This window comes from Neodiprion pinetum, chromosome 5 (assembly GCF_021155775.2).
Source record: "Neodiprion pinetum isolate iyNeoPine1 chromosome 5, iyNeoPine1.2, whole genome shotgun sequence".
NCBI lineage: Eukaryota > Metazoa > Arthropoda > Insecta > Hymenoptera > Diprionidae > Neodiprion > Neodiprion pinetum.
This window is the reverse complement of record NC_060236.1, coordinates 24,238,528-24,265,069: the sequence shown is the minus strand read 5'-3', so window position 1 is coordinate 24,265,069 and position 26,542 is coordinate 24,238,528. Positions and strand designations below refer to the sequence as shown.

The 26,542-nt window shown below is 40.2% G+C and overlaps 1 protein-coding gene across 3 annotated transcripts in view; it reads right to left on the bottom strand.

The window, feature by feature from the left end:
* The window catches only part of Sema2a (Semaphorin 2a), a 418,382-nt gene extending 394,070 nt beyond the window's left edge, over window positions 1-24,312 (bottom strand). For 2 of the 3 annotated variants that reach the window (XR_011177160.1, XR_011177159.1), the window contains exons 1-2: window positions 23,439-24,312; window positions 7,606-7,818 (exon numbers count right to left, since the gene is read on the bottom strand). Coding sequence is in view for 1 of the 3 variants with exons in the window: in XM_046624922.2 (XP_046480878.1) it covers window positions 7,606-7,647 (42 nt within the window). In the remaining 2 variants the exon portion in view is untranslated. The remainder of the gene's footprint in view (window positions 1-7,605; window positions 7,819-23,438) is intronic. The other variant, XM_046624922.2, reaches the window with a different exon arrangement.
* Between the last annotated feature and the right edge of the window lie 2,230 nt (window positions 24,313-26,542).

Here is a 26,542-nt window from a genome sequence, read left to right as displayed (position 1 = left end):
GACAACCTTTTTCCGCGTCGTCCACGAATCGTGATCAGGCACTTCAGATCTTATGCAGTAATACTTTTCGCTACGAGAGGTCAGAAAGAAAAAAAAAAAAAAAACTCTTCCGTTTTCGTCTATATGATTCATTGCCACGAAGATCGATTCATCTCTCACTCACAGATCAATGTCTCCAACTTCTATAGTATAATGAATTTTACGCTTGATTAGTTTTTCCATTTGTGTCGTATCGATGCACTTTGATACTTAAGTGTAAATATTTCTAGCTTTTAGGTAAAAAACTAATACCATGAGTTGGATAAAACTGAACTTTCATTCTCAAATATTGTTGGATTTACCATTTTTGTGTCGATATTGAGTAAAAAAAAAATTACATCATATTTTATAGTTTCATGGTTGAAGGATGGCAACACTTCCCTTTGAGATTCAACGCAAGGCAACTTCTTTTTTTTTTCATTTTTGTCTCTCAATCAGCTTTGCTTAAAAAAGTATTATCAGGTGTTACCGAATTTTTGAATAATTTTATGCATGCATTGTCAGCATAGAATATTACTTTCAGTTTCATATTTATACCTACTACAGCGAACTGTATTTTTTTGGAAGTAGTTTTTTACGAACCCCTTTTTAGTAAGAGACTCGATTCTTTCGCCATGGTTACCTAAGTTTCACCGAAATACGTGGAATATGAAACTTCTATAGTAATTCTCTTCAAATAAGAATGCACTTTTCACCTTTACATCAAAGTTTGAAATGCTATTTTGATGTTTTCTACGATTTTAAAACGTGCGCTAAACGTGATAATCTTCCCATTTTTCATTTAAAAAATTTCAAAACTTGCAGTGCCAAAGTATTGTGTACAGAATTGTGAAGTTCACGCGTGCTATCAATCGCGACGAAACATTTTTCTAATCCATTGAAATCACATTTTGATATAAAACTTGAATTTCTTACTTACAAAACATGCATAAAAAGCACAGAGTATACAAATGGACTCGATAAAGTGTTCATTATATCGGATCAATGATAAAATTTAATGGGTAAGAAATTTTGCTTCCAATATACGCGCAAAGTAATCAAAAATAATTGAGTCGGGTTGTTTCATTTCAGTTACAAACGATAATTGCAAAGTTTGATGCAATTGGATTTTACTTTTTTGATATTACCGGATATATACATCAACGCGAGTGACCTTAAACAGAACTTTTTCCAACTATCGGATAATATTCTTCAACATTTATTAAATGTACAAAATAAAAGAGATCCATAAAGCTGTTGCATTTTGTTTATACCGTGAGCTCTGAACGATAAAAGCTACGGATTTTCATTAACTCGCGACGAAATTCACTCCCTCTCAACACGCGTGCAATAACATTAACGTCATGCGGCGTGAAAATGTGCTATAAAGTCCGTGAATAATTACAATCGCAAGCGTAATCGGGAGGAAAAATGGAACCCGGTTTCGGCTCGGGTGAAAAGGAAAAAGAGGAGGTATCAGAAGCGCCGGCACATTTGGCTGTGTCAATTTCTGCAGGGGAAGAGCCGTGGAAGTTTCCTTTGTCTTTCGGTTAAATTCTGTGAGAAGAGAGCGTGAGCGCGTGAAGCAAGTGTCTCGTCGTTAGCGAGGGCGTTTATCGTGCAGGGTACAGCAGCCGCGAAACGGGATAATATTCTCAAACGTTCTCGACATGACGAAGTATGAATTAAACCCGTCAGTTCCAGCCCTCAGCCGGTAACATGTGCCATGCAAATTCCGGGAATGGATTCACGAGTGCTCGAATATCGAGCCTGATCTAGAACACTCTGTATAGGGTGTGAGATTCGACAAGGATAGAATTCCAACACGCGAGGAATGTAGTTTGGTACATTAGAATACAAAATTCGATTTACAAAACAGCCCTACGGAATGCAAATTACAATATAGGATAGAATAATACGATTCATCTCAAAAAAATTACAGGGGATCAAAAATTTGAGTGATATTATAGAACGGTTTGAATTTAAAGTCTGAATTGCAGATAGTTTCACAGATATTAAATTCCCCGAGGAAAGATAACACAAGAGTTGAAGCTTCGATAATACAAAAACTTGAATTTTCCCAATCCCAAGAGTTCCAAGTTAGGAAATGAAAAACAATTCACCAATTTAAACGTAACGACCATGGGGGAAAATCTACCACAATGTTATACTTTAGAATATTTCGAGAAACAAATTCCAGAATTTCTCGATTAAATATGTCAGAGTGGCTTTTTTTTTAATTTTTCGCTTCGTCAACGCAAGTGTGAACCTAACACCGATCACATATCGATTCGTGTAGTTTATTTTCTTCATATTAGATTCTTTCACGGGTAAATTTTATTTTAAATTTAATTTTCCGTCCCTCATTAACTCTGCAGTAAAATTTTTCAACCGGCACTAGTATTACCATTACAGTCCTCGAAGAATAAAAACACAGTGTAGATACTCCATAGACTCTACTCTCCATCCACCCACTCGACGACGCCTCGTACGTCGGTAGCAACCATAACCCTTTGGTGCCAGAGCTATTTGCTCCCGCTACCCCTACTCGAGCGGTAAACAAAACCCGCGAAACGGGGCCGGGACACAAAACAAGGCGACACCCGCGCCCATCTCGTTCCATGGGATCCGTACACAGCCAAGCCGAACACGTAGATGTATTATGTCTGCCACGTGAACCAGACCCTCGCCTCCACCCTGTGCACATTTGCCATACAGTGTACCCACCGAGCTCCGAGCCCCCCAAGCACCGAAAGCTGGTCTCCAGTCAAGGGCAACAGGCACCCGCACAACGGAAATGCGTTATCTAATTTGTTTGCTCTTACAGTGGGGCTGAAAAGATCCACCTCGGAAATAGTTGCGATAAGGTTAGCTTGTTTTCGAAAGGGCCTTCTACCGAATCCGTTGTCTCAATTTCAAACTAGCCTCGCTGAGCTGCGTCCACGCCGATTGGAAAGGATATTATGACATTCAACTGAAATTATGACCTTCGACCCCAATTGAAAACGATATTATGACGTTCCAGCTCAATTGGAAACTATGTTGTGGCATTCCACGTCGATGATGAGCTTCAACCTCAATTGGAATCGATGTCGTGACATTCCATCGCAAATGGAAACTATATCGTGACATTTCGAATCAATTGGAAACGACGTTATGATATTCTACTTAATTATGAGTTTTCACCTCAATTGTAAACGATATTATGACATTGCAGCTCAATTGGAATCGATGTCGTGACATTCCACCTCAACTCGTAACGATATTACGACACTCCAGCGCAATTAGAAACGATATTATGACATCAACTGAGGGTATGATACACCAAAAGACGAGAGTTTTGTCGAGAAATATAAAGAGTCGTATGCTGATACAAAATATGGTCCTCAAACGTGTGATTACAAGTGTGAAATCATCACAATGGAAGGACGTTTTTGAAATACGAACATTTCTGTGAATGTGTTACGTGCTGTTTAGCTCGAGTATTGTTCAAAATAGCTTCAATTGTTCAAAGCTTCCAATTATTGCATTAATATCAAACACTCCGTATACGTTATTCAATTCGCGGGGAGTACGTTACAGAAATTTAAATGTGGAAGTGCTGTTACATATATTTTCTGATTTTCATTCGGAAGTTTTTTTTCTTCGCAGAATTTAACAAGAAATTCTACATTAACATATTTGCGGTGGTAAATGCGCACTAAAGTTAGTTGTTGTAATTCATAGGGAAGTCATATGAAGCATCTATCGGTACTAAAATCACTTTTAACTGTTACAATAAAACAAACGGTTATTTAACTGCCCTGCACTATTCATCCCGTGCATCGTACGTGTCGAACAGCGGCTGCATCAGCGATGCACGATACGTATTTCAGCAAGTTTCATATTATAGTACAAAGTTTGAAATCGATACTTGCAAGAGATAAAAGACGCGATCGAGTCTTCATGCTCCAACGGAACTTAAACTGCAGTTTAAAAATTTGTAGACAAAAATAAGTTCTGTGTTGATTTGGACGATTTCTAAAGACAACACAAAAATGTGAACAGGATATTGATGCAGGGTTGAATTTCGTAAAGTTAGCGCGAAGAAATATTGGTAATGAGAATCACCGTTTTGCAAATGTAGAGTATCTTCAAAAAGCCAAGTTTTCATAATGTGAGTGTGTTTTGCTTTATTACTAATCTACCGAATTTCACAGCAGCGATGTTATGATTTTATGATAAACACACGCGGAAAACAAAAATTCTTGAAGAAAAACCAGTCAATCGATTCGAAGTTGTTTTAATTGCTAAGCTTAGTTGTTTCGATGAAACTTAAATCGAGATTTTTTAAAATTCTATGACTCTAACAGTCAAAAATACGGATAAAGCATTAAACTCAAACGTGAGTATTTCATTCTCACCGAGATGAAATTCATCGGTACCTAAGTCCCAAAAATAGATCGAAGTAAATTTCAAACATTACAGCTATACGTTTTTTCATTGACTTTTCTACTTGGTTTGGGGGAAAAATTGTGGTGAATTTCTATTAAAACTTTGAAAATGTTTGTCTTGCTTTTGCGTGAATCAGAGACATTTTCAGTCACATTCATAACTCTGTAATCGAATTTGAAAATCGAAAATTGTTGATCTTAGCGGTATCAAAATCATTGTTGAAATTTATGACGAATTGAAAAAAAACGGTATACGATGCAAAGGGGCATAAACCATTGTTCAATTGATTGACTTTTCACATCACACGTTTAAAGGATCATCCTAGTGTAAAATGTTAAAAAAAAAAATATATATATATATATATATATATATATATATATTTGTTTTTTAATTGACCGATAGTATAGACGGGATATCACAAAGGAATAGTTTCCAAACTATCCGTTTCAAATTTGGACACAATATTCTTCACGCTATTCTTCATATTGGTATGGAAGCTTTTTTTTTGAAATCGTCACATTTTTCTAACGAAAAACTATCGAAACAATAGGCTAAATTCGATACACTTTTTTCAGACCACGGCCATTTTGTCAATTTTGTTGAAATAAAAAAAAAAAAAACTTTATAGCAAGATGGCGGCTTTTATACCGATTAATGATCTTTTCACAAATTTCATTTTACGTAATATTTACAGCCACAACCGTGCACACTATGAGGATTCCTCTTTTTCGAAGACATTTTCAACTGTTGAAAAAGTAAATAAATAAATAAATAAATAGAAAAAAAAAACTGAAAATAAACGTTCAAAAATCTTTGTTCTGTTCTTCGCGAGTGCTTTGATTTGACGTGAAAAAAAAAATAACAGCTGACCAGCGTATTTCAACCATAGAAAAAAAAATCGTACGTGTGGGATCCCTTAAGCCCTTGGAATCCTGTTGCTACAAACAGAGGTTGTACCTAAATAAATGTTTACAGAAACTGATATCAGCGGCACGATTCCTCCGGTAACAGGTGATACGAAATGCGTCCGCGGAAGTTGAGCAGCTCTTGTTAACCGTCAACAAGGAGTGAAACGATAGTTGTTTTGCAAAGTGGACATTCCCCGCATCTTCGTTCCGCAAGAGAATCCGACTGCAGTGCAGCGACGAATGGCTCGGATTCCGATTTCATTTCACGGTGGCGAGCGGGCGGTTCGTACTTATTTTGCATATTCCGCATGCATCATATTCACTTCCCAATCCGTACGCTCACGTTCCCCGATGGCTTTCTATGCGGTCATTTCGTACGTTCATCCATATGCATGTATATTTTTCATTCCCTGCATACACGTGCGATTTGTCGCTCAGGCTCGTCGTCCGGGAATGAAAAACGTAAAAATACATATACGCGGTAAATTTTTCCTAAAACGAGTAGGTATCGATCTTCACCCACAACGGTGCGTGCCAACTTAATTAGGTACGTGGGGAGATTCGGTGACTCGGTTTACGACTGTATTATAAAACGAAACTGATTAATTATATACACCGTAATCTGCACTTCGCACCCAACTTTGTAAACGTTAAATATCAATTATTTCAAACGCAGCATTCCGTTCGAAAATATTACGCGTCAAAGCGAAAGCCGCGAGGGTAACGTGCGCAAAACGATATGAAAAATGTCGAATTAACGTTGTGAGTGAGTGTTGCAAAATGCGAGGGTCCTGTGCTGGAGAGTTTGCGCACTGAACCGAACAAACTGAGAGTTTGTATTGTTTGATCTTTTTTTAGCTCGCATTTTCTTTTTCCTTTTTCTTTTCTTTTTTTTTGCTTTGCAAATGCACGTACCGCTGCGTTTTATTTATTTCTTTTTTTTTTTCTATCATTGAATCACCGGATTCAATTTACCGCGCGATAAAATCTCCCGTTCTTCTAGGCATCTGATTCGAATAAACAGGAGGGAGGATTTGACGGCTGATGGGGGGGGGGGGGGGGGGGGGGAGCACGAGTTTGTGTAAAAAAAAAAAAAAAAAAAAAAAAGCACTAGCGGGGGAACAAATCAGGGGAAACGTTTGTAAAGTCGAGTTAAATCTTTCCGCGCGTACGAATTTTTGCACAACTGATTCAATCACGGATAACTCGGGAGACTTGCAAATTCGGTTCGTTAATCGATAGCTCCGTGCATTTAATTCTACTTTTTTTTTTATAGAATAATATTTCAGTTGGTATTTGAGAATCGAGCGTTCGATGAAACGCCGCAAGGAACATCCGCGTGTAAGAATGACGGTGAATGTTTTTTTTTTTCTGTGTTCTTCTTCTAGACGTTAGCGGGGGAGGTTATTAAATAAATTCAAAGGTTATCCATTGGAAAGTATCGAGCCTTGGCGGTCCGCTCGTAAAATGGAGGTTTGGCTTTGGTTAAGAGTGTGGGCGTGTTACGGGGTAGTTCATGGAACTGGAGGGTTACTTTAGCCCCATACTCAGCGGTATATCGGGGCGAGGATCACGCGTACCCTCGTCTGAATACTGATTCTCCACCGAGGACGCATACATTACGCGAGGATAAAAGGATATTTGCATCTTGATGGACCACGCGGAGTGCATTTGACATTCTTCCTTATGCACTCAGCGTTCCGGTTATCGTCCTTGCTTTTTTCATCATTCATTCGCCTACCGCAGCTCTCTTGTTTATTGCCCGAATATCGGCGAGACCATTCACGAAACTCTGATAACTCTTCATTGCCAATTATTTCCTTCTCAATATACATACCGGCAAAGAACCAAACTGGATATCATAAATTTAACCGACGATTTGCAGTGTAATTCGACGAACATTTCAAAGCTTGTGCTAAGATGATCGATGCGCTGCGAGAGTGAAATGAAAGCTTCATTCCACTGCTCAGACATTTGATGTAGAATTAGGTAAATTTCGCCCACTTCATTTTTACCCATCCAGGATACAGTAATTATGTTATAATGATAGCTAGTAGTAATTCGAGTTGGCTTTTTTTTTTTTATTGCCGTAGGCAAAGTCACACGTTCGTTTCTTATACTCACAGGCTAAATTCATTGTTAATTATATCGCGACGCGATAACCAAGATTATTTAGAGAACCAATCGGGTGAATGGTGTGACGATTCATTTGTTATTGAAAAATATTGATTATAATTCAACTTGCCATTTTCGAAGTTCGTCTTCGCATTCGAGGACGGTGAGACATCGAATAGTTTGCTACGATGAGATGCGTTTAAGCTTCGGTATCTCGCTGAAGCCGATACCAGAAAACCACACACTTCACTAATACAAGTCACTTAACGTCACTCAACACCTAAATCGTGATTCTGCCGTACCTCCATAGCAGCGAGACGAAAACGAACCGCAATTGTCATGCCTGGAAGCAGAAAAACAAATAAACCTTATTATCCTATTTTCCAAATTCGGTAGACGTATTTTTCAGTGATCTTACGTGTTTTTCACTTAATCCATGCTGTGAAGTACAAATTATACCAATTACCAGATACCTGAATGTCATTGAATTCAGTGAGCTTATATCAAATGTCCATAGCAATCTTAGATTAAAAATTTATTTCTTGTAAAGAAGAAACATAAATTTCGTTTCCCCTGTGAGTTAAAAAATCTGTCAGTGAAGTGGTACAAAAGTAATTTCAAATAAAATTTTCAACGAATTCACTCGTGTGTTTGAAAAGACACCAAAAATACTAACCCTGCCCTATATAAAAAAAACCTGGATTTTTCTCCGAAAATATTATGGAAAATCCATCGAATTAGAGATAATAAATTTGATCAAAGTGTGTTGCGCGTGTGTGTCTGAAATTTCCGAAGATCATCCTGAGGGAACGTCTACGTTCTCGGGAATGAAATGATTTACTCAAAGCTGTCACGCGTTTAAGTCACGGCTGCAGTCCCATTTCGCTTCCCCGCATATAATGTAAAAGATTGAAACAATAAACCAAGTTGTTACACAGGGTGAAATAATAACAATAATAACAATAATAATAATAATAAATAAAACAGGAAAAAAAACAGTTAAAAAGTAGTGGAAGAAGTATAAGAATATATAATAAGAGAAGGGGAAGCGAGGAGAAAAAAAAGATATAAAAGCTCGGCTTGGGTTCCGCCCTTCGGGTGCGTGGAAGGCGCGGGGAAAGCTTTACTTTCGTTGTAAACACGGACTCGCAGCAGTCACGTGCTTTTGTGCACCGCGTGTGATGGGAGTAGAGAATTTTACGAGTAAAGCGAGGTTCGCCGACTCCCCAGAAACTCTCGCTTCTGGCACCTCGACGGTGTCTCGTCGCATTGTTCAGCAGCACAAATGCCAGACGTCCTGGCTTTTGAAAAATATGCGTATTTCACGGTTGGATATTCGCTGCATTCCCTGCACCCCGCAGGATTCTGTCACGTGAACAGGGGTTGGACGCCGTTGCGTTTTGCCTGCAAGCGATACGAAATAAACTCATCCAGATATGTACGGACAAGTTCCAAACGTCTTTTGAAACATTCTCCAACACCGATTGTCAACATACGCCACAGCTACGAGCCAAGTATTACCAAAAGTAATCGGTTTTCGATTTGATTGATTATTTCTACTCGATTAATCGAGTGTAATCGATTATTTTAGTACCTCAAAATCGGTTTTTGTTTTTTACTCTCGTGAACGATGCGATGCATTGTCAACTCATGCGATTAAAGTATTAACTTATTGTTGTATTATTTGATGTAACAAGTGAAAGATGAATGTATATTTTCACATGAAATTGAAAAATATTTTGAATGAAACTGTAAATTATCAAAAAACTTCTCCGCTATTATGACAACAGAAATTTACGAAATTTTCGTTTCATACGCACCGTTCCAAGAAAATACGAAATAATCGAAACATCGATTAATTTTCACCGATTTAATCGAGTCGTGTTCGATTATTTTTTTTTGGACCCGATTAATCGATGCATCGATTATTTTTAGCTTAATGGCCATTGCTAACTTTGGACTGGATCGGCAATCCGGCCAAACGGGTTCCGTTTATCTCACCGTATTAAATCGGCTTACTTCACTGAGAAATAATCGTTTATTGAGCGCTCGGAAGGTAATTTTGTTATCGCCAACTTACCTTGGCCATGTGACTGACCTAGCTCGCGAATTTGTTGTGGCACCGAGTCGTTTCGTTCGGTTATCAAGGTCTTCCGGCAATCGAGGGGAGCAAAATTCTGAGTAAGAATTTGGCAAGTTTTTCAAAAAAAAAAGAGCGGTGATTATAAAGAACGATACACTTAGAAAAATTTGATTTGTTACAGTAACTAGCAGAATTCAATAAAACAGGTATCGTTGAAAAAACCGTTTGATTATTGTTGGAATTACGAAAAACGGGTTACACCTAACAATTTTGCGCTAACGTCGATCCAGTTTTGGTAATTGCAACGCAAAAACAGTTTCTGAGGTTTACTCTACGTTTTTAGTTAAATAAGGCTTGGACGTCAATTTATTGTTGCACGATATAAGCATTAAATTTTCGCAACAGTTGGAAGAAAATATAGCAACGGTGATCGTAACGAGAAAGAATAGTAACGGATGCTAGAAAACTAATTTTCATTTTCTACCCAGAACTATATTTTTCGATTTTGGTAAGAAATGAAAATGGTTAAGGACCGAGCGGTAACCGGAACTAAAAATTTCTCTCAGTGTACGTTTGTTATCCGAATTGCTCACCCTTGTTCGACTCTCGCACTTCGACTTATCCACGTTCACTATACGCTGCACAAAATTCACTTCATGACAATGTGTACACACGATATATAAATGGAGAACTTCTCGACACTCTCTGCGCGAGTCGCGACGCACGAATGAATCGGTGACCGCAGCCGGCTTGTCAACATCTGAATCAGATGTGTTTCTATCTAACGATAAGATGCCACTCGGCGCGAGAATTTGAACTTTGACCAAGCTCGGCTGCATTGATTTAGCTCTTTTAAGACGTGAATTAATCCTATCTTGCCACGATTCACACATTTTGATTTTCAACTGGTTATTTGTAATCGGAACTGAATTTGAGCGGATTATAAATGAACAAAGATATTTGTGACTGATCTCTACCCACCACCACACTGCTTAGCTTACTCTCGTCTAATGGTCGTTTGGTTAAATCAAGACTGATCAAAGCAATGATTCCAACGCTGATTTGCCTCTTTACCGAAAATGGGACGCTTGAAAAAGACCTCTGATGACTTGTTGAAATATAAATTTGACTGGGAGGAAAAAACAGAGCTCTGCTTTCTCAAATCTCATTTCCAAACTTCAAATAATAAGAACCTTACCGAATTATTAAAATTATGAAATAACGCTAACCACTGACTAGAAATTTTTTCGACGCACTGAATGAGATTTTACGGTCAGAGCCTTTCGAAAATGAGAACCACTCGTTATTTCAACTGTTCATCAATTCAACTATCCGGAGTGTTGTTCGTTCTGAAAATAGATCAATCAGAATTTTGACCATTCCAACTGATGAGATTTGTTTAGTTAGCCAATCTGAAATATCATCATTGAGAACTTTGAATCGCTTTAAAATGACGATTGCTTTTCTGGTTTGCGGTCAGGCAGAGAAGAGAAATTGAAGTATAAGAATATACAATATTTCGACAAAAAACAAAAATTGTTCAGTGAGAATTGGGTCAAAACGAAGACGCAGATTCTGCACGGAAACTTTCGGCTGAAAGTCCAAGCTTAATTTGGGGGAATAAAAAATTCTACCAAGGTTTATTAATGATTCCGTTCACTGCAGGCAGCGAGGAGTTAGTGTCATTATAATGCGAGATACATAACGGAGGATTTAGTGAAATGCTGTCGGGGAATCTCTATGATACCTGATGCCGAGTTACATCAGCATGGCTCTCGCACCCTTAACAACACTTCAATTAGTTCTGGCTTAACAGCTTTAAGTTTCCCGGCGACTCGTGACCGGCATGTCAGAGAATTATTATTAAACGACCGACCCAAATGTCTTATCGGACTTTTGCAAACTTCTACGACCGAACTAATTAGCCCTAAAAACCTTCGGTAACAGCTAATCACAAAGTTGCCAAGGAACCGCCATTTTTTCATCGTAAGATTCGGAAACAGGGGATGTGTTATATATATATATAATATATTACATATATACATGTCTGGCAGCGATCCCAAAGATCGCCATTCGCAAACACACATGTATGAGGTATTCCACGTTAACGCAAGAAATGATTTTCCATCACGATTTTTTTATTTCGTTCAGAATCAGCATCAATAGCACTCTGGATTATTTCGGACTTTTTTTTCGCCAACCATTGTTTTTTTATAAATTTTCAAAAATCAAAACGGAACGGTATTTTTGAAAATATCGAAAAAATTCTCTAAAATTCTTTAATCAAAGACGATCATTTTAGACAAATACGTGAGTGAAGGGCATTTTTTTTTTTTTTTTCATGTATATTTGACTAATTTCAGAAGGAATAAAAATTCCTAAATCTCCTTTATTTGATATTCTTAACGGTAATTATTCATTTCTATTGGATCTGGAATAATTCAAGAGTGTTACTTAGAGTCGGAACAATCGTAGAAAAATTATAAACCAAATCGAAAATGGTGAAGGAAAATCATGCATTGAGTTAGCGTGGACCTTGTATGTACAATTTATTGAGTGTTATGATTCAAATTTGGAATCACCACGACATGCTTTAAATTCTGTGACTGTGAAGCAGACTAACAGAGTTAGCTGTTTCAATAAATGCTCAACCGTGTACCTAATCGTTTGTTAAAAGGAGTGTTACAATTTTCATACACTAATGGTACAGACTACAATATCTATGAAAATCGTGTTTCGATAAAAACAGAATTGTATTTCACGATAGAAAATCTCTCGAGATATTCAAAAATAAAACACGCTGATTGTGAGTAAAAGAAAAAAAAAAAAAAAGCGTGCCTGACGTGAACGATTGCTGATTCTATTATGTTGCGAACAACGAGGATCCAGAACGATCAGATATTGGTCTAAGAAGGGAGTTAAGACGTAATTTTCCATTGGGAACATCACGTGAAATTTCCGTCCAGTTACCTGAAATATTCCCGTTGAGATTATCGTGACTTGGTAATAATTCGGTAGCGGGAATTAATTTAAGAGCTTATTAAAGGTCCGCTCTCTCTCTCTCTCTGTCTCTCTCTCTCTCTCGCTATAAAGCATATTCCTGCAACAGTTCCTGGAAGCTACCGAGGGCAGTTATACGGCCTAATGTGTTTGCACGAGGAGTAAGTAAATGAAATACTGCTGCAGCATTTGCAGCACAAACGAGCTAGAGAACTCTAAAGGAGCTGGAGGAGTTAATAGCCAACTTTCTTGGCTGCCTTGGCAGAGCCTTACTTATACCGAGGTATATCAGCTGGATACGTCGAGGAGTGTTTAGTCGCTAGTGAATTTTAAGCGATGCATTTTGGCAGCCAGACTTGAGCGTCTCCCCAAGGATTATAAATTCAAAACCTCGATGTCAGCCTGCGAAACGAATTACATATAAAATATTTCTTTGCAAAACGGTTCGTCTCGCCTTTCGACTCTCGGTAATCGTGCGATGCGGCAGGACAAACTTTCCGCGACAACGTTCATCGAATACGTATGCACAGGCAGCGTGAACCTATAACGCATGAAAAATTCTCATCCGAGGCATTGTTTCCCGCGAGTGCAATTAAGGGGGCAATTATGGTTACCGTTGCGCCGCTGCGGCGAGGTATTGTTTGAATTTTTGACGATGGTAATTACATAATTACGCAAGGTATACCCTTCGTCCTGGTAGAAGGACCTACTTTAATGATTACGCCCGGCAGCATGCTGATTTCAAAAAGTCATTAACGTCCCTAATGGCCAGTCGACTGCGATATTTCAAACGAGCTTTTGAACATTTCCACGTGTAGTCGATTCCGGATTAATTGTTATCCAGTCTTTTACCCTTACGATTTTCCCCGATATCGCTCTTCGGAATGGTAAAAAAAAAAAAAAAACACAAAAAAAACAAAAAAAAAAAAAGAACTGAAGGATTGCAAGGCAATATCTGAATCCCATTAGCTACAAACTCGAGCCGCATCATATCCTAAACGACTGAAAGCTTTGCGGTCCTTGCTGCGAGCCATATATTGTGGATTTATCGGAAGCCCCAATCCATCAATTCTGTTCGATGCATGGCCACCGTCAATCCAGGTAACCCTCGGCTAATTCGACTAGCTCCAGCTTCTGACCGGGCTTCCATTCTCCGTCATGGCCATGGTATAAACACAACTGATCGGAATTAATGACCCTCACTTGATGACGGAATTCATAGGTGATAGCTCATCCACGTTTTAATCAGGTCGTATCAGAGGATCTGTACTTCAGAATCAAGTTTTTGTTACGAAGTGATATTACAAACATGGCAATTGAACGCACGTTCGTAGTTGGAATTTTAATTAATTGAACCGTCAGGCCGTGAAATTTTAAACTGATCTTCTGTATCCTGTTTCAAAGTTACACAATCTTACAGTTTCTGGATTTTGGTTCGCTCTCTCAACGATTTTTGAGAAGATGCTCGTTTCACCACCGGTATAAAAAATTTTTGAAACTTTATCGATAGCAAAAATTTTCCAACGACAATGATTTTACATTGATATAGCAGAACCAGTTTGAAATCAATTTTAGTCAGGTTGGAATTGAAAGGGCACCAAATCATTATAAATCACAAGGGGCAACAACAGGGAAGTGAAGAAAAAAAAATTCGCATGACATTTTTGCTACGGACATAAATAAAAATTCGAGGAAAGCGAAGCAGTGCCAAAGAGTGACGTCGAGAGTTGGTTCGAATACCGAATCCTTTAGCACACGCGTTGGTATATAAGTATATATATGTGTGTGTGGGTGTGTATACATATAGATCCAGGCGCCAAGCGGTGAGAAATTTATATTCTCCATTTCCCTCGTGCAGAGCAAATCTCGTATCTAAAGCGGATACGGAAGTGATAAATAATTGCCCGAAGCCGTGGTAACAAAAGCCAGGCGGGTACCTACTAGGCGTGTACAAAGGTTTGTAGTTACAAGGGTAGAGAAAGAACCGGGATCCAAGGACGTCGAGCAACTCGTCAAATAACATCCAGCTCCGTGCCTTCGGGACGTGAATGCCAAGTAATATCGTTTTGAGCGGGTGGATACACTGTGCAGGGAAGGGGGAAAAGAGGTAATCAAATGATGCCTTATAAGCTGCAAGGTCCATATCCCCGGGCGGTCTCCCGGTCCTCCAGGAGATAAAAGGCATATACACGAGGAGTGAACGCGATGCGGCTGAACTTGTGGCATAGAGACGGGAATAGAAGCCGGAGGAAAACATTACCGAGGGGGGAGAAAGATTTCTAGCCGGGCAAAGAGACGCTCGCGCCTTTTTCCCTGCCTGCCCGGTGGAGCTTTACCGGGACGAAGGACACCTCGCGGATGCTCCTTTCTCCTCATCCCCTCTTTCATCAAGCCTCTGTCTCCTTCTAGTTCACTCTCTTTTTTTCTCATGGTCTTCCTGTCTTCCCGAAATATGAATCATTCCCGATCTCGGAACGACGACAAAGCATTCGCATAAAACGAGCCTCCAAGGATCAAATGAATAAAGACTATTTTTTCGTCGATAAAAATTTTTCGGTCAGCGGCGATACCGAAGGGTTACGATATTTTTACCTTCTGGTAGCAGGCTGTTTTCATTTTTCGTGATTTTAATTGGATCTAATCGCATGATCGAGGAGGGATGCATGTCCGGTATATGCAGCTTCCAGAGGCGTACTGTTCAATCGAGAAATTCGATCTTTCGTCATCTTTGTTTTACTTGCATACTGTTGCAAGGAACGATTTCTCCTTAACTATCGATCACTTCTTGACTGATAATACCTGGGTCTTAAATAACCTAACTGAACCTATCCTGGCCTAACCTTCATTCATTTCTCGATTTTTAACACCTGACCACGATCTTTTCCATTTTTCAATTTATTTCCAACCTAACCTAACCTAACCATCGCTCATTTCTCAATTTGTAAAACCTGACCACAATCTTTTCCATTTTTCGATTCAATTCTAAGCTAACCTAACCTAACCTAACCATCACTCACTTCTCGATTTCTAAAACCTGACTGAAACCTTTTCCATTTTTCAATTCCTTTCTGTGATACCTGTAAATTCCTTGTAATTAAACACAAATTTCGAGGTCATAGTGAAAATAGGTACGTATAATTAGCTTAGAAGAAACGAATCAATCAATTTAGAAAAAAAATCAAACACTTTCACTGAGAAAGAAATGAAGAACAACAAATTACCAATAAAAAAAAGTTCTTTATCGGGATTTGAGTACGGATCACAAGATCTCCGTGCCAAATATTCTGTCTTTCATACTGACTTTTTTTGCCTCTCCAACTTTATCAATCGAATTTCTGATGTTTTTGAAATTGATTTGCTCGCATCTCCCTGGCCAAATGCACATTCATTCTAAATCAAGGCTACATTTGATTTTGTCTTTTTTTAACGAATTCACTTCCTACATTTCATTGCAATCAATCATAGCTGTTTATATTAACAATGATTTCACTGATTAAACGATCGTTAGAGTTTGAAAGGAAATATTTCCCTAACGAGATTTGATTCAGCTTAGCACAATGTACGTTTGTTTATAATTAATTTTTATTTTCTCCACTTTCGTTGGCGTGAAACTTCATTGGTGGTGTAGAGAAAAGTTATTGTCAGACCAATTTGTGCAGGAGGTGGGGGAAAAGAAAAAAAAAAAAATGATATGAGTAATTTCACAGAAAACGCTACTGATTGCGGGACAAGAGTAGACGGAAATGAATGAATGAATGAATAAAATATTGTGAAACGTCGGTAACGGTGGGAACAGGAATTGTCTTTCGTGTCGGGCAACTTTTGCCGGAGGAGTTATTCTCCAGCCGATCATCGCTTCCCTATAAATCACAACGGTCAATACACGTATAAGCCCCAAGCAGCCCTTCCCCTATACGCACCGACACCATCACCCACCAAATTCTTACAGACGACCTTTTTACGCCCACACTCATCCGAACAAAAGTGCGTACAGTTTACCGCCGTTCCACATCTATTTTAAGGTTACTGCAATCGATGGGATATTATGGATGGCAAGAGGCGATAAGTCACATTTGTAAATGGTAGCTAGTAGAAGAATATTGAATTCTTTATGGATAAAAATCGATGTATACATTGCATTTGGTGTCTCGAACGAATAATACGATGGATACTTGTGGGACAGTTTGAATCAATTTTGAAATCCGCCTTTGACTCGAATCGTCCGGTGAATGCTTAACCTGATTGAGAAAAGCTCTCTTTAGATAGTCGAAACGGATTCAGAAGAGAACATTCGGTTCCTGATCAAAGACACACAAAAGGTAGACCCTGAAGGTGACCAACAAAGATCGAGAACAATCCTCACCCAGACAATGTTAAGTATGACACCAGTCGGCTTTAATTTATTAGTCGACTGAACAAACAGTCGTTAATTACATAATCGAGCAAATCTTTGAATGGCTTTCTCCGCGCCCTTTAGAATCACTATACATTCAAGTCCTTTGCCTTCGTGTAGATTGAGTCGCTAAACAGGTTCGATAATGTAGTTGATTATCTGATGACTTTAACGTCTCACGTTCAGAAATAACGATAATTTCGTATTGGTTCGTTACAAACATTTCAAAGATATTCCAGTTTTCAATTATTTATTGCGTCTTGTTTTAATTTCCTTCATACTAAGAAAAAAAAAAAACATTTTTCTTCTATTTCAACATGTGAACCGCATTTCAGCTAAAGTTCCACCCCCATTTTTACACACACAATATGCTTTTGTAAACCGGAGTGATTTGGGAAACACTTAAATCCCACTTGATATAGCGACGGAATGACCATCCGAGAACGCCAGAAAGAAAGAAGCGAAAAGCACAAAAACTTTTATATTACATTCTTTATTGAGCGACGTACCTCGTAACTTAGGTACAGAGAGTTGGTAAAGTTGTGGAGAGAAGGGACCTCGAGGGTCAACCTTCTCGGAGGTTCGGTATAAAGCGCGAGGACTCCAAACCCTCGAGGACATCCATGGCCAGGGGCGAGGACTGGTCTTCCCTCACAGGACACACCGCGAGTCCTTAGCGCGCATTGAGTTTCGCCTCTGAGACATATAATAGACGCGCGATGCAGGCGTGGGGCATATATACTTTACAATATCAATCATAGCTTGCAATAAAGGGGACCTCGCAGGTTCGTTGCTAAGATACAGAACCGGTTAATGGCACTATTACCCGCGCCGAGTTAAGCTTAGCTACAGGGGAACGTCGCCTGAACCTGCTACCAGCTGTGACTTATAACGTATCATAGCCGGACCACCTCGAGCCGTGTGTCAAACTGAAATACACGTTCAATAATACAGGTGATTTATTGACGTAGCGCCGCAAGTCTGGTCCGACATGTTCGCCTTGATTCCTTCAATCCGACAGTCTTTCAACTACCAGTCTATCCTTTACATAAACTCGATAAATCTTTACTAAGATCACTTGTTCAACGTCCTTCTTGCTCTTCAAAGGAAGTAGATACCTATCCAGGTATGCGTTCAGCTTGAACTCGGTCGAAGCAAATCTTCTCCGGAATAGACCGTTTGATTCCTGTAATTATATACACGTTCGCAATGTAATCTTTTTTATTTTCACGTTCAAATCGGTTTACGAATTGTAGTAACGTGGCCTAAATGGCTAAACGTAATACGATTGGGAGGCGAAAAACGTCGTTGAATTCGGTATGTCGTTAGTAGGTACACGAAACGAAAAACGAACCGGTCTACTTTGTAGAAGGTGACCTAAAATAAATACGCATTTGGTGGAATATTTCGTGGGAAAACTACTGCGTAGGTATAACTGAATTATTGAGCTTCGCGAAACGCTTTTCTATTATAATTCAGGATTATAGAAATTCGGCTAGCTGCATGTTAGTACGACTATACGTACGCTCATACAGGCTGTTCTCACCCAGAATGAAAATTAAACCTGGTGTTGAGTTGGTATGCGAAGAATTTTTTTAATTTCCTTTTACCCTCATACCACGCACAAAATTAATTTTACTCGAGTAATTGAAGTGGAAGGGTAATTTTGTGTGGAGAGTACGGTGTGCATACGAATGTCAGCGGCTTTTTAACTTGAATTCCTACTGACTCGCATATCCTGTTTTTAAGAAACTCATCTGAAACTTTTCTCACAACGACGAGCTTTTGTTACCAAAGAAATCGGCAACGCGTTCATCCGTTTGTGAGACCTCGACACCTGTTTCAAAGATTTTTTTCCGTCCCCTCGTAGAATCACGTCACTTACATCCAAAACCAATTCTCATATCCGTCACGAATGACCAAACCATACGGAAGTATTTTCCAATAATTTAGGTTAAGTGTACCACTTTTTTTCCGTGTGAAAAACCCATCGACGGTATTGAAATTGTTTCGATTTCAGTGTATTGAATACCTGATGAACAAAATTACCCTGAAAATCTGTAAATATCGTAAGCATAATATTCTTCAATCGCGACAAGATGAATGCGTCGGGAAAAATATGACTAACATTTATCAGAGATGCGGTTTCCACTGCCTGACGATGCGGACAATTTCCTCATCCAATTTGTGATCAAATGTCTGTTGAACGGCAGTCGAACCAACGAACGAACGGTGAAAAATAATCAACATCCTAGTTTAATGTACCGGCACCGACCGAGTGGCGAGATTTAATTGTAAATTGCTGAAAATATATTCCACGGTAGTTGTGAGTACAAAAAGTAATTGCACCGGTCAGAGGCAGAAGATGCGTATTGCATGGAAATCACAGGGTTGGAGGAATAATATCGACAGAGAATCACGAGGAGCGATTGTGCCCGTTGTGCGTTGTTCATTTGCACGTGTGCTACTTGAAAAGTAATTACCCAGTTGTCATCAACACGCAGCCACGTTACGCAGATACTGCTTGGAGAGACGGGGAGATAAGAGACACAGAGAGAAAGAGAGAGAGAGAGAGAGAGAGAGAGAGAGAGAGAGAGAGAGAGAGAGAGAAGGAGAGGGCGAGAGTGAAAGAGAAAAAGGGGCGGGAGAAACGTAACGCGGAGGTTCGATATCCCGGGTAAAAACAGGGTGGAGGCAAACCCGGGGGGTGGCTCTTCATTATTTTTCAATACACCGGTAAAGTTATCTCCTAACAGGCATCTACGCCGGCTGCACGTCTCCTCGCTTCACTTTCCACTAACTTTTTCTTCTCTTACCCTCGCGTTCCTTCGCAGACTGTTTCAACCCTCGTTCCTTATCGCTCTTTCCGGCCATCTCCAGCCTTCCTTATCATGCGGCTGGAATCATCGGGCGAACCAAGAAGGTACGCGGAGGCCAAAATCGCGTCCAATGATCATTTTAACGCCAATACATGATCAACTCCACTATCGAAGGTGAAACCTTTCGGCGTGCGAGTCATCGTACTTTGCGTATGCATGGGTGTATTATTATTTGCACTACTGAGTAAATATTTGAGGCGTACACTTTGATGTTACGGGTAGTTGAGCACGTTGGCAAGCCAACTCTGCACTTTATTCACTGATATATATAATATGTATATATATATGTACACTCTCTCTTTCACCGCTTCTCCTCCTCCTCCTCTCATTACGGTGTTTTCAATCAAAACACTCCGGTTTGTTTTCGGTAGGGATTGTCCGGCCAAGATTGACGGTAGATAACTAATATCCCTGTCAGTCCTGAGTGGAGGATGGTTCGGAGTGGAATCGGCGACCCTATTAGCGTCCATACACAGGGTTCGGCTATAACTGATCCCTCTGTTATGTGCGCGGCATCAAAGAGTCTTACTTTCGATCAAGTCTCGCTCGAAGGTTCGTTACTACAAGGGCCGATACACGTATCGCTAGAATCACGAGAAAAGATCTTAAGCTGGTATAATGCTCGAGGATCGAACGGCCATCTCGCTGGAGCTTAGTGCCTTGTTTACACCAAATATTTGTCACGAAAGAGCGTCGCGAACAACGATGACGCGGGGGATTGTTCTCAACCCGGATTAATTTCATAAATTTAGTATCAAACGAGGATCGGTACACGGTGGGATCTCAGTGGAAGGTACAGGATGTCGATGTCAATTACACACGCGTCGATTCGACAACCAGAAGCTCCAGTTCTGCCCGAGGCGAGTGCTTGCGAACAGACACCTCAAAGAAGAGAATGCGCGGAAGTGAAATTGCCCGGGACAATTGGAATCGTGGAGAAATTTGAGACAGATCCGATTCACCGGCATGTGGTCAACCCAACGACCGAGGATGAAAAATCGTGCTTCCGTGTTCCTCGCCTGCTGGCGGATAAAAAGCACAAGAAGAAACGACGTCGCGTTCGAGTAGCTGCGTAAACCACGAACTCCGCGTCACGCGTTTCTCAGTTGACAAATGTGCTTGTTTCCATGCCATTTGATGCGAAGTTGAGTATCAAGTGGAACTGGAGTAACTGTGTTTCTTCTACTTTTGGTTCGTCTTCCCTTTCTTCTCTGTATCCAATTTTTCACCCTCTGACCTCGTTGCTTTTCTCCGGGATAGGTGCCTTGATCAGAGCGATTCGATCCTGGACGTTGAAAAAGAAAACAACAAATCCTAGGGAATACACGATTGCGTTGGTTCGTCTAACGAGACGACAACCATCGAGTTTTGTCTCCCTCACGACTCACCTGAGGAATGAGAAATTACCCTGCGATGGTGAAGAGGTGTCTTTGTGACTCGAGCTGGGCATGAAATCGATTCGATGGCCGGGTGTGCAGGAGGAGTCGATACGGTCGTTTCTTTTTCAGCCTTTCTATTTTCTTATTTCGCTAGCGTCTCTTTCCCGTTTTCGCTTCTCCATTATTCGACCTTTCCTGGATCGATATACAGCCGATACGTAACGCCGCGTCATATTGTTCGCGGAGACAATTAGTCTTTGGAGTTTAAGTATCTTCCGTTCGGTCGATCAGCGAGCCAGCGAAAAGCATCGGTAATCGGATCTCACAATGATCGAGATAAGGAAGCAGTCGAATCGCTGGGCAGAAGCGAGTACGAGAGGAACAGAAAAGAGAATTAAAAATAACAACAATGATGGCAAAGAAAATCGGAAAAACGAAACCCCCGACGCCTTTGTTCGCCTCACAAAGCCGGAATCTTTAATATGCCGCGTATCATTTGAAGCAACAGCTTGCCTGACAGCAACCCATTGCCGAGAACGATCGCGTTTCGATGCTCACCTAATTGCCAGAAAATCAGAAATCAATAGTCTCTCCGCCTATCGCTTCGCGGTGACAGCGTGAGGTACGCGAATAATAAAAATACGGAAGGTAAAAAAAGGTGAAACGGTATGGTAATAATGGAAACTCGCATCAACCTGTCGCCAATTCTTCCATCTCGAGGGAATACGCGAACAAATCTGACAGCCGGACGCGCACCGCCAATTTGAGGTAAAATTCAGCAATATTCATGAATCCGTAACTTCTGGATGTCAAAAATTGTCCCAGCTTGAAAATTCGACTTTGATATTCCGAATATCCCGAACGTAATTTGCTAAGTACGTTTCGTTGTTCTTCTCTTTATTTAAACCGAATACTTTTCAACAAGACGACCGTCATCAGATCTAGTAAAATGCGGTCTGGATAATTATCGATTTAGTTCAGTGCGCATGCCATCTGAAAAATGATGAAATTCTTCAATCTTCCAATAGTTGGCAAAATATAGTTTATTTTAATTTTATCTTCCACACTCTGCGCAATAACGATCAACAATAAGTCCTAAAAACACTATTCTCGGATCTATGATAGTCTGTTCATTAACCAAACGTTGATAGACATTGGACTCTGTAACAATCTCCTCACTGATCGGACACTTGTCCACAACGGATTGATCATAATTACCGATCATAGCTCCAATGATCGAGTCATCGCATATTCCTTAATATCACCGAGAGTCCAATTCTTTCAAGAACAAATTACCATGCCGCCGGCTATCGTTACACGAGGCGAAAATCGTCATTGAATATCTCAAGAATCTCAAAAAGTCGGAATGAGCAAACTTTCCAATCAATAGACGGAATTTCATCTCCTTGTTTCTTCTTCGCGGAAACGGATGCGAAGTAACACCTGGCGCGATGGATTTTACATCCGTTTGCACGGCGGTTTTTCAAGTGTATGACTGTTAAGTGCAGAAACAGTCGTGTTGTGTGTACATAAAATAGTGATGCGAGTCGCTAGGATGGAACGCGGATAGAGAGAAATTATTTTAAAAGCCCCTGGGCTTGCTCCACGCACATACTTTCATGTCCCCGTTTCACTTTCGGAAAAGAGAACGCGCGAAACGCTAAAAAGGATGAGAGGAACAAGAATTCAAAAAGAAAAAAAAATTCAGAAATGTGGTTAAAAACATTTCGCACAATCATAAACGGATGTCTCTTTTTGGGTCTCTGTTTCTATTTCACTCGAGGATGAATGCGAAAATTGTGCTACTCGCTATTTGTGACTCACTATTTTCTTTCAACCAAACCTGAAACGAATTTTCTTTATAGAGAAATTCAACGTGTTCACGTTTTAATGATCAACGTATCGTTTGTTTCTCCTGTCACTTTCGTCGCCGGTCATTGGGACATGAAATTCGGTTAGAAAACAGACTCGTACCAGTTTTGATTCCAAAAAAAATTTTAAGCCACTGGAAACCTATCAACGAACGTTACTGTACGCATTGAAAGCACTGCTCCTAATCCAATGAACTGCGCATCGACGCCAAAAGCTGCAGGCTTGATCGCGTCCGTAAATTTGTTAGCAAATTGCATGAGATTTCAGGGTACTCTACAGGATATCAGCGTGTAACGTGGCAAAGTAGATTGATGCGTACATCGTATGACGTATAGAACGTACGTAGAGTATACTAACCTCAGAATTAGCGTTTCCAATAAATATCCATGGTCCTTTGCTTTCGGGGTCGCAGGGTTGACGCAATATGAATAATATAGGGGAAGGGAATAATAGTGTTTTAATTATACTTCATCGATCGACATCCTCGGGTTGAAAAAGAGCGTGATTAATTTACCCGAAAGCCTAATTAACGTCACTATACCGACACTGTGGCACAATGTTGTCCCCGCATAATCCCGAATCTAGGGAACGACTAACACAACCGACCGACTGACTGCAGAATGACTCCGCACAACTCGTCCAAGTATCTGCACAGCGTAATTAAACACAACAGCGGCTGGCCGCGCGGTTCCCGCACGTATTCTCACAACAAACCATCAAACCCACCCCGATGGCGGTGGTAAAATAAAAAGAAGAAGAAGAAGAAGAAGAAACCAACACAAAAGCACAAACACGCGCGCACAGTAATAAGCAAACGAAAAACAATCCCTTCACCAATCCTCGCAGCAAAACGGTCTTCTCATCGTTGCGGAGAAAGAGCCTCGATCAGTTTCACAATAAATCGAATAACCGCAGGCGCGGAATTTTCCCGTGGTGAAAATTCGTCCAAAAGTCACAGATCTCGATTCATCGAGCCGCCACGCTCTCTTCGAGAGCGTCAAAAGGTGCGGGGGCTGCGATTATGGCCAGATGGTGGGATGTAAACAGTATCATGATCGGGGACCGATTCGCGATCGACGATCTTACTGACCAGGCGGCTCGAGACGGGGAATTAGCAGTCTTCACTCACGGCGTGGAATGGCTCGAGGGGATGCGAATAGCGGTGGCTGAAAAAAAAATCCACGTCCGCGTATATGCGATGCAGTTTTATAGGCGCGGTAGACCCGCTGCTTGCAGGTCGACCCGGTGACTGAGGCCTCGGGGAAAGGGGCCGGGTTCCAACCCCACGTCCATCCATCCGCCCACGCAACGCGCCAGCGCAGATCGCCCGGCTTACCAGCCGAAACCTTGTCTCGCCGGCTACGCCGCGGGACTCGAAACCAGCTGCACCACCACCCTCCGCATCGGCTAGGCTGTAACTGTCCTCTTATCATAACCGCGGAGGATATTCTCTTGTCGCAATTCGTATCGCAGTACCAGCGAAATGTGGTGTTTGTTACACTGAGAGAAATTTCAAGTTTCAAACAATTTTTCTAACGATACCTGTTTTACTCAATTTTTCTACTTACTATGACAAATGAAATTTTTCTCATTGTGCTTTCGGTGTTTTTCAACATTTTCGCGATCGTCGGACGGGGGTCAAAAACCAGAAAGCGTAAAAAGTCGGCTGATGAAGGCCCGACATTTTTAAGATGCGAATTTTGATAAATCAACCGGTAGAATAACTGTTTTCATGAAACTTCATTCCAAACCAGACGCTCTTTTATCTGAAAAAGTATTTTCAGAACAGCCTGCATTCCGAATGAACAAAGCTCGGTATGTGAAGATGTAGAAAAATGAAAGTTCCTTACGATACAATACTTTCAACTTTTATAACAAGTCTTATAAGTACTTCGATATAAAAAAAAAAAAAAAAAACATTGATAATCAGTTGACTGAGATTAATTTAACAATTTTTCAATTATCTCTTTAAAAACGCTTAATCTAATTAGAAAAGAACATTCAATATTTGATAGATAAGGCGGATATTTATACAGAAGATATCCGGATCCTATGCAATTATTGGTGTTTACTCCGTCATCCTGTGTACATAATGGGATGTTTCGTATTGCTATATATTGATAAACGTCTTTTTACACATGTTAACCGTGGATGAAAAACGGAAAGCATAAGATGGAAACATGCTTCTTTTTTTTTGTTGCCATTTTGATATTGAAGAATTTTCCAATTCTTCCCTATTATTTCAAACCATTTCAAATTGTGATTACAGAAGTATATCACATAAGAGCTGATTACGCTTTCAGTAGATTATAAAAACTGTTTATTAAATACAATTGAATTTAGCGCTTTCGGAACTTTTCAAATTCGGAATTTCAACCCCATCCCTTAAATCTCATTTCTAAACTATTCAAAACTATATTTGTAATCTACAATTCGTAATTGAACGATCACAATCCAGCCCCTCCCTGCACTGATTAGCCTTCAAAATCGATGGGTCTTTTTTCTCAAAATGTGTTTCCACAGCCAAGTTACGGTGACTGTGCAGGACGCACAATTTTTACCTTCGAACGAAATGTGTTGCTATAGGTTAGAAAAACAAAAAAAAAAAAAAAACGCAACAAAAAAAAAACAACATAGCAGGCCTCGATATATTGGCGCGGAGGCTAATTCTCATCGGTAACTTTTTCCCGGCAGCCTCGCCAGCGAACAAGAAGCAAATTACTTTATTTCCAACTTTTTTCAGCGAACCTGCCCGATGCCAGGCGCAAGGTCTATCCTCGCGATTAGAGTTGGCGACAGGGTGCGAATTGGTCCTCCATTCTCGTTCCTCCTCTCTCTTCTCTCTTCTCTCCTCGCTTCTCGCTCCTCTCTCGTCTTCTGCCTTTTGTCTTTTACCGGCCGATTCGTTATCGCGTGGTACGGACACGCAATATCACCGCGTGTAGAACCGGAGGGAACGATGGAAAGGGAAGGGAGGGATAAAACGAAGAAACCGAACTTTTAATTAAAAGCCATTCAATTACACGAGCCGCCAGCTTCGCCGATAACCCGCCCGTCTGCCGTTTTCATACTTTCAAAATGCGGTTGTCCCTCCGGTTTCGAGTCTCGACTCGCACAATGCGACGTATAGCCGCATAATCGATCCACGCCGGGATATTTAAACGAGAGTTGTTATTTTAATCACTTTCCTCATTTTTATCTGTCTGCTCCACATCGGTCGTCGCATTGAACAATTTTCTTCCTTCACGTTCGGGTTACCGGGTCAATTTTTATTTCTTATACATCTCGAAAATAGAGCCACTGCATTTTTCTCTGTATTTTTCGTAGGTACGGAAAAAAGTGTTAAAGACAATTCGTTGAATTTTAATATCATTGAAACAATTCCCGTGATCTTAAAATATGGACTAAAAATCGTTTAATTTTTTTCACGTAATATAATCAAGAATTTACTTTCCTACCGA